Below are 9,139 nucleotides of genomic sequence, written 5' to 3'. Positions count from 1 at the left end.
AATAATCATCATCGTTATCATTGACTAAGCATCGTTAGATCTCCACACTGGGACTGCAAACCGTAGGTGTCCAGTAAATGCTCATTGAATGAGTGAATGGGACAGGGGCAGAAGGTGAGCCTTGGACGGTACAGGGTTCAGACCCCGCCCCCGCAAGGACCGGGATACATTCTGAGGGGCCCAGAGCAGGGGAGAGATGTGGTCAGATCTGCCTTTTATATAGGGCCAGGCACACAGTAGGGTAGGTACCCATAAATTTTTGCTGAATGAGGGAAGGGAAGGAGGGGAGGGAGAAGGAGACCAAGGACAGCTCTCCCAGGTGCTGGAGGAAAGAAGTATATGTGTGTGATGGGGGTCCCTGTGAATGCCCATGGAGGGGAGCTGGCCTGGGGAGTGTCGTGGTGGGAGCACACAGAGGCTCTGTGAAAAGCAGCCCCAGCTCCAGGGCTGGTGGCTCCATTAGGAATGGTGTGGGCCCTGGAATCTGCTGGCCGAGGTAGCGTGGCCTCCTGGGGTTGAGCCTGAGGGCGGAGGGGCACACCAGAGCCAGGGAGCTGCACAATCGTCCAGGGGTCAGACATGGGGAGAGTAGGGCAGGTCTTCAGGCACAAGCTGTCATAAACCGAGGGCACCAGGGAGATGGGACCAGGGCTGATCTAGCCCATATGCTGCTTTTGTGCAAAAGGCACACCCCTTCCCCAAGGCACTTGACCTCCATCTGCTGAGAAACTGCCTTAATAAATATGTAAATGCATGGTGTGTGAGATAAATACGGAGCCTATGTGCAGTGCACAACCGGAGAAACTGTACACAGAGACTCTGCTGAGAGGGGAGCAACACTTGCCAAACAGGCACAGGGGCAGATGGGACCATCGTTGACAGATGGGTAGGCTGCCTGCATCAATAGGTATCACAGGGACTTCCCTGGTGGCGCAAGTGGTTAAGAATCTGCCTGCCAATGCAGGGGACACTGGATAGAGCCCTGGTCCGGGAAGATCCCACATGCCACAGAACAACTAAGCCCGTGTGCCACCACTACCGAGCCTGCGCTCTAGAGCCCTCAAGCCACAACAACTGAGCCCTCAGTGCCACAACTACTGAAGCCCATGTGCCTAGAGCCAGTGCTCCGCAACAAGAGAAGCCACCGCAATGAGAAGCCTGCGCACCCCGATGACGAGTAGCCCCCTGTTCGCCGCAACTAGAGAAAGCCTATGTGCCGCAAGGAAGACCCGACACGCAGCCAAAAAAAAAAAAAATAGAAGTAGGTATCACAGATTATCCCCCAGTTTGGCACCCAGAGACATCAGAAATAGGTCCTCAGGGTGTTGTAAACAGAACGCATTGCTGACCCCACGCTGGGGACTCCTTGACCACTGGGAATCTAAGGCAGCGGCAGGACAGACCCCCAGACTGGGCACCAGGGGGCATTGCTGCGCTCAGCCTAAACTCCCAAGGTCTGGGTCTGGGTTAAAACCGAGTTTGAGTCCCATGGCCTAGGGGCTGGAGTCACCAGGTGTTGGAGTCAGGCACCCGGAGGATCCTCAGCCTGGGCACCAGCTCCCTTTGGGCCATTTCCACTCCCCACCCGGGGCCATCCCATCCACTTCCAAAAATGGGCACGACTTCCTCCGCTCCTCCAGGAAGCTCCACTCTGCCCGCCCCTTCCAGGCCCGAGTGGCCGGCCGAAGCAGCCTGCCTCTCTCCCTCCCCTGTCCCCCCTCCCTTCCCAACCCCCCCGTTTCCACCCCAGCTTCAGCCTCCCTGAAGCTTCCGGCCAGAGTGGAGGCACCCGAGCCCCACGATTTTAGTGCCCCTTAGCCGGGGCTTCCCGCATTCGAAGTGCAGCCAGCCCCTCAGGTCACCGTCCGACCCTCTGCCCCTCCCCCCAACCCACCTCCACCCTCCCCAGATGCAGCTTTCATCGTGCCCCTCCCCCCCGTCCCGTACCCCGGGCGCTGCCCTGCCCCCACGGCCGCCAGGAAGGACGCTGCCTGGGTCCCTTGCCAGGCCTCTGAGTGTGCGGGCCCCTCCCAGCGGGGCCAGGAATGCGGCTGGACGGCGGGGGCGGCGCAGACACCCGGCGCTCAGGCCAACCCTATCACACAGGCTGTCAGGCAGGTGGCCCCAGCTAGAAGGAAAGCAGGATCGCCTGCCGTTCTGTCAAGCCACCACACCTGGTGACTTTATTTCGGAATCAGCTTCCAAGCTGCCTTATCCCTTGCCCAAAGAGAGACTTGAGACCCAGAGTGGATTTTATTTAAAACTTGCTGGAGGGTCCCTTTCTTTCAGCGTTTTTTGGAGAGCTGGCTCTCAGTCAGCGCTCCAAGGACAGGATCCATCCAGCCTTTAGCTTTGTGCTTTTATTTCTGGCTCATTCTGAAAGCTCCCATCTGCCCCCACCCCAGCCCCCAAGACACACAGGTGGACTCCAGGCAAGGACTAGATTTCATTTTTAAATAGTGGCCCGGGGCTCCTCCTCCACCGCCATGTATACACACAGCCACATCAGGGAGACCTGGCTGAGTATATCCCAGGAGTTTAACAGAGGGCCAGTTACCAGACCTAACTGGTCTGCTTCTCAGAACAAAAAGCAGTAAACTTTGAAACCTATCTCCTCAAGTGATGACTTCCTGGAGCCTCAGTTTTCTCAACTATAAAATGGGGCTAATAACATGCCCATCTTGTGATGAGAATTAAATCAGTTAACACGTGTCAAGTGCTTAGAACTGTGCTGGGTGTCCACGGCTCAATAAATGTTAGAGGTTATTTTATCACCCTCGCCTTAGCCCAGAAATAAAGCAATACACAGACTTGAGACTTCCCACGACTGGCTTTAATTTCAAAAAAACTGGTTGGGGTCTTTTCCCACCTCAGGGAAAGAGTATACCAAGCTGTGCCTCCAGGGACTCAGCAGTGGGCCTGGTCCAGTCACATGCCAGCCACCAGGCCCTGTCATTTCATCACAAGGGCCAATTCCAGACTACCCCCATCAGCCAGAGACCAGAGGGCGGAGGTGAAGTTGCCCAGGACTGGATTCTTTCTCTCCAAAGCCCCTCTCTAGGGAAGCCAGCTGTGTCTTTCAAAGGAGAGTTGGTCCAGCCACCAGGCTCAGTTTGGACACCAGATCAACATCCCAGCTCTGGGGGAGTCAGCGCCCTGGCCCTGATGGCCGCTCCAGTGCCTGTGTGCCCACCAGCACGTCCATGAGGTAGTCCAGTTCGGCCTCATCCAGCTCTGGAGCTTCCTCCTTGCCTGGCCCATCCTCAGGGCTGGATTTGTGGCCCTCAGAGGCTGGTGCCCAAAGTTCACTGTCATACATGGATGTGTCAATGTCCTCAAAGAGGCCCTCAAGCCCATCGTCCAGCAGACATCCAGTGGCTGGGCCGAGCAGGTCCAAGGCACCCAAGCTGGGTGGGGCTCCCCCAGTGGGGCGGCCTGGTGGCCCCTCATCTACCAGGGGCTGGGGAGCCTGGCTCAGGCCCTCAATATGGCTGAGGTCCTCCAGAAGGCTGGCCATGGAGGCTGAGAGGGCGGCATCAGAGCTGGCCAGCAGGTTGTCAGCTATGCCTGGGGCTGTAGGCGGGCTGGGCACAGGTGGCAGGGCAGCTGTGGGTGCCATGGACGCCTGAATTCGCCGCAGTGTGTTCACTACCAGCACCAGGTGCCGCAGGTCTGGTTCACTCTGCCGCAGGCTGTGGTGGAGCTTGAGCACCGAAAGGTCAAAGAGGGAACTGGAGGCCACGGCTGGGGGTGCCTGTGCCACTGCTGGGTGGCCAGGATCCAGCCACCAGGTGTCAACTGCCAGGGCTTCTTTCCCCTCCTCCTCCTCCTCCTCCCGCTTTCGCTTCAGGCCCTTGCTCAGCATCATCTGTGGGGAGGGAAGAGTCACTCAGCTATGGAAAGCCAATGTGAAGTTCGGACCACTGCTGTCCGTGTGATCTTGGGCAAATCACTTAACCTCTCTGAGCCTAGGCTTTCTTAGGGAAACTTTAAGACATGAATGATAATTGTATCTATTTCCTATAATTGTTTTAAGCAATAAATGAGATACAAAAAGCACTTAGAACAGTGCCTGGTACATAGCAATTACTCCTGTGAATAAGTACTATTAATAATAACTGTTAATATTTATTTCTTCGATGAACCATGTGAAATGTCCAATATTCAACCTTTTTTTTTACCCACAAAAGCAACTGTTTCACATGGTTTAATCAAACATTTATTGTCTACTAATAGTATCAGACAATAAATAAATAGACAAATACAGGAAATGTACAGATGGTGCTAGGAAATACTAAAAGGTTCTGGAGAGTGGTCAAGGAAGGCTCCCCTGAGGAGGTGACAATTGAAATGAGTCCTCAAGTATGAGAAGGAATCAGCCATGGAAGAACCAGGGGGAAGGCATTCTGGGAATAAAGAACAACAAAGGCAAAGAAAGACCTAGAGGCTGGATGAGTTTGAACTGAAAAAAGACGCTGTGGTCAGTGCACAGAGAGAGAGGGGCTGGGGGTTGGGGCAGGGGGGTTCTGAGAGTAGGCAGAGGCAAGGAGCTTCGATTTTTATTATGAGTGTGGTGGGAAGTCATTGAATGGTTTTGAGCAGGGAGAGTGGTATTGTGGACTGATTAAGTTTCCAGAAGATCCCCTTGGCTGCTAAGAGGAAGGGGTAGGGGGATGGAGAGGGGCGGGGGGGCGGCGGGGAGGGTGGCCCTGAGATCCATTCGAAGGCTACTGCACTCTTTGGGGTCGGCAAAGATGATGACTTGGGAGTATAAGGCGGTAGTGGACATGGAAGGAAGTTGGTCGATTCAGGATTTATTTGGGAGACAGAGTGGACAGAGCCTGCCGGAAAATCCTGATGGGCACGGGGTTCACGGAGAGAAGTTTGAGGACCCACACTTTCCCCGGGGTGGGTGCCCCTGAGCCAACCTGCTTTTTTAAGCCAGGCAGCCTGCAGGGTACAGTACCCAGATCCTTGACCAGCAGAACTTTAAGAGTGACCCCTCACACTACTCAAAACTGGGTCCTCGCCTCCTTCCCAGCAGACCCGAGCATCCGGAACCGCAGGAATTCAGCCCCCACCCCCGACTCCGCCTCCCCAGTCCCGGCGCCCCCTAGCGGAACTAGGCCGGCTTTCCCCCGGGTATTCCGGTTCCCCATACCCCGGGACCCTTTACGCTGCCCCGCGGGACGCGGTCTTTTCTGCTTGCCACCCGGGACATAGCGTGCCTGGATCCCCGGAGAGCTGTTCTGCCCTCTCGGCCTCCGCTCGCTTCCGGAAGGCAGTGGAGGCTACTCCTCCAGAAGCGGCGGCGGCGGGGGCGGGTGAGTCACGCAGCCGGAGCTAGGGAGCCGGCGCCTCCGCCCCCTTCCCGGGCTGCGGCGTGATTCACCCGGCCTGGCCGGGGCGGGCGGCACAGAGAGGCCCGTGCGTCTCGATCCCGGGCAGCCCTGGCGCGCACCTGCCGGACTCGGGTATCGAACCTGCCAAAGGACCTCGCGGCCAGTACCCCTTCTTTCCCAGGCCTCTTCCCTTCATTTACATACCCAGGTCACCAGCTGCCAATCAGAACGAAGAGGGTGCCACCCGCAGCCAATCAGGAAGCGGTGGCGGCAGCATCGCTCGCCCGGTCCCCTTCGGCAACCGGCGCCTGAGTTGTGAGACGCAGTTCTGACTCCGGCTCACGACTCCAGGCTACTGACTTCCCTTAGCTACCGCCCACTCCCGTGGCAACCCCGCCCTTCATCCAGGGATTGGTCCTAGACGGTGATGGGCGGAGCCTGTAGGGGGCAGGTTCGAAGAGGGAGGAAGTTGGCTTCAGGGCGCATGTCCGGGCAGCTGCGTGGGGTTGGGGGGGAAGGTAGGGTGGCTCTTTTCCCTGTGGGACAGTGGCGGGGTGGGGCTTTTGTCTCCTAAGGTGCGGACCCCTCACACCTGCCCACGCACCTGCCAAACCCAGTAACTGAGCTGCTTTCGCACCCAGCCCCAACAGGGGTCTACACTCTAGGCTAGCTAGGCCTGGGTTCAAATTCGGACTCACACTCACTCGGTGTGTGACCTTGGTCTCTGAGCCTACAAAATCTGTTAAATGGGGGTCGTCTTGCCTACCTGTTGAGAGTTAAGAAAATTAAAATAAGGTAGTACCTATAAGAGCACTATATCAGCAAATGCTGGGTAGTTGTATTCAATCCTGGTTACAGGCTGGAGTGGGAGGGTGGGGGTGGGATGCCACTGGAATCCCACCCTGGGCTCCATTCCCTAAGTAGCTGTTTGACTTTGGGCAAGTGCTTTAGTCCCTTAGGAGGGTCTCAGTTTCCTCACTTTTAAAGTGAGAGAAATAGCGTCTGGCTCAGAGGATTGTTTTGAGGATTAAATAAAACAATTCCTGCAAAATGCTCAGAGTGGTGTGTAACGTGTCCTTTTTTTCAGTAGTAATAGTTGTGGTAATAGCATAGGTGCTTAGTTCAAGTGAGACATTCAGGGTGGGGCGCAAGTAGGCAGGAGTTTAATACTTGTCAGATAAAACGACAATGGGACTTTACCTTCTTCAAGTAGCTCATTTGCTAACTCTTCCTATGGGAAGAACTGTTTGTGAATAAAACTCCTGACCAAAGTAAGATATCAAAAATGCTAACTAGGGCTTCCCTGGTGGCACAGTGGTTAAGAATCTGTCTGCCAATGCAGGGGACACGGGTTCGAGCCCTGGTCAGGGAATTAAGATCCTGCATGCTGTGGGGCACAGACAAATAAAAAAAAGAAAGTTTAATTATACAAGGAGATTAAAAAAAAAAAACTCAGCTAAAGAGTACCTGCCACATAGGGTTTCTGCAAGAGTTGAATTCGCATGTACAAAATTAAACACAAACACAGTCAGACAAAAACAGAATATGGGACATCTACAGCACAACTGGGTTGTTCTACCAAAAATTCAATTTCAAGAAATCACAAGAAGGGATTGGTGGGGTTGAGGGGGAGGAAGTTTCAGAATAAAAGATACTATATAATTTATTTATTACAACCAAATAGGCATGTGAACCTGCATTAGATTCTGGTTTTGATTTGGGCGTAAAAACTTCTACAAAAGACCTTCTTGAGAAAACTGGGAAAATTTGAATATAGACTGAATATTAGATAATATTAGGGAATTCTTAATTCTCTTAGATGTGAAAAAGGATTGTGGTTTGTAGGCAAGTGTCCTTACTCTTAAGAGATGTCTGCTGAGCTATTAATTAGGGGTAGAATGTCAAAATGTCAGCAGTTTACTCTCCAATGGTTCAGCAAAAGAAAAAATGTACATACACATCTGCAGGTAAAGGAAACTTAAAATGTTGAAAATTAAATCTAGGTGGGAGGGTATTCAAGTGCTCAGAAGGCATACTTTTTTTTTTCTATCATTTCTCTGTGCTTGAAATTTTTCATAATAAAAAAAGTAAAATGCTAATCTGCTAGGCAAACTCACATAATTTCCCTCACAACCTATCTTTTTGGCCCGGGAAAAAGGAGACTCAGAGTCTCCAAGTGGGTCTTTCCAGGTCATAAAGGGAAGAAGTCTGAGTTTGATTAACGTGTGGTTTATTGAGCATCTACTATGTTGTGGGCACTGTTGTAGACAATGGGGCTACAGCTCTGGAATCGCCTCACAGAGCCTCTCTTCTTATGGATGAGGGGATGGATGGGGTGGAAAAAGAAATATGAAAACAAATAAATTGTGTGCCAGGCACTGTTCTAGGCACTGAATATATGGCAGTAAAATTATAAACAAAAATCCCTGATATGAGGAGGTGGACAATAATAAACTTAATAAAGCAATTACTTAGTATCTTAGAAGGTGACAAGGGAAATGGAAAAGCAGAGCAGGACGAGAGTAATGAAAGGGTGTGCTGTTTGGACAGGCAGCTGGTGGTGGCGGAGGGGTCTCTGAAGAGGTGACATCGAGTGGAGACTTGATGAAGTGGGAGAGGTAGTAAAGCTGTGGAAGAAGAGTGTTCCAGCCAGAGGAAAGGGCCACTGCAAAGGCCCTGGGCTGAGAGGTGCTGTTTCTGCTGCCAGGGAAGAGGTCAGAGAAGTTTTCAGGCCCTTTAGAGCAGGGGTCCCCAACTTACAGGCCGCGGACCGGTACCGGTCCCCCGCCTGTTAGGGACCAGGCCGCACAGCAGGAGGTGAGTGGCGGGAGGGCGAAGCTTCATCTGCCGCTGCCCATCGCTCCCCATCGCTCGCCTGAACCATCCCTACACACACAAACGTCTGTGGAAAAATTGTCTTCCACGAAACCGGTCCCTGGTGCCAAAAAGGTTGGGGACCGCTGCTGAGAGCACTCTTTGGACCTTTGTTTTTCATTCTGAGAAGACCCTGGAAGATGAATAAATGAGGAAGATACTTTCTGCTTCTGTTCAGTGACTTGGAGAATACAAATAGGACGGGGTAATAGAGAGGCCGGGAGAGCGGTGCCTGTAGCCAGGGTGGTCCGGGAGAGTCTCCCAGAGGAGGTGACATTGGAGCTGAGACCAGAAAGTGGAAAAGGAGCCAGGAATTCAAAGGGCTGGGGGAAGGGAAAAGGAGAGAGCCCGGGCCTTGGGAAATGAAACCAGAAGCGAAGCCACTGGCCGAAGCCACTGGCCAGGCAGCCTGGGGCGGAGCCTTCCGCCAGCTGGGGAGGAGGGAGGGGGGTTCGGGGGGAGCGCCCCGCCCCCCGCTGGCCGCCCCACCTGGCCCCTGGGGAAGAGAGGAGGCGCCGGCGGGGCTCCCGGGCATCCAGCTCGGGGCGGAGAAGTGGGCAGGTGGGAGGGATCGAGGCCCATCCCCCACCGCGGGGCCGGCGGGAGAGGGCAGCTTGCGGAACGCGGACTCTGCCCTCAGGGACCCGTTTCCCTCTGCAGGGCCAGCCTTTTCCACTTACCTTGCCAGTTTTCTTGACGACTGGAGCTGGGCCTCTCTGCGCCTCAGTGTGATGATCTGGAAAGTTGGGGTGCTCCCCATTCTGGACTCACTGTGGTCCTAACAAGCTCCATGATTCCTCTTCACTCCTGTATCTTTAGGGCAAAGAGAGTCCATGTAAAAGTGAGTCAGATCTCCTTCCTCCACTGCTCAATGCCATCCCATGCCTTCCATCTCACTCAGGGTTCAGGGTAAAGCTCAAATG

The 9,139-nt window shown here is 53.9% G+C and overlaps 1 protein-coding gene across 1 annotated transcript; it reads right to left on the bottom strand.

The window, feature by feature from the left end:
* Positions 1-2,817: 2,817 nt before the first annotated feature.
* LOC132419260 (SERTA domain-containing protein 1) lies at positions 2,818-5,675 on the bottom strand. Its single transcript, XM_060003247.1, has 2 exons — positions 5,547-5,675; positions 2,818-3,868 (listed from the first exon to the last, which is right to left on the bottom strand). The coding sequence occupies exon 2, from the start codon at positions 3,866-3,868 to the stop codon at positions 3,149-3,151; it is 720 nt and encodes a 239-aa protein (XP_059859230.1). The 5' UTR covers positions 5,547-5,675; the 3' UTR covers positions 2,818-3,148.
* Positions 5,676-9,139: the final 3,464 nt, after the last annotated feature.

This window comes from Delphinus delphis, unplaced genomic scaffold (genome assembly GCF_949987515.2).
Source record: "Delphinus delphis unplaced genomic scaffold, mDelDel1.2 scaffold_572, whole genome shotgun sequence".
Taxonomy (NCBI): Eukaryota; Metazoa; Chordata; class Mammalia; order Artiodactyla; family Delphinidae; genus Delphinus; species Delphinus delphis.
Note: the sequence above shows the minus strand (reverse complement) of the source record. Positions and strands in the feature narration are given on the sequence as shown.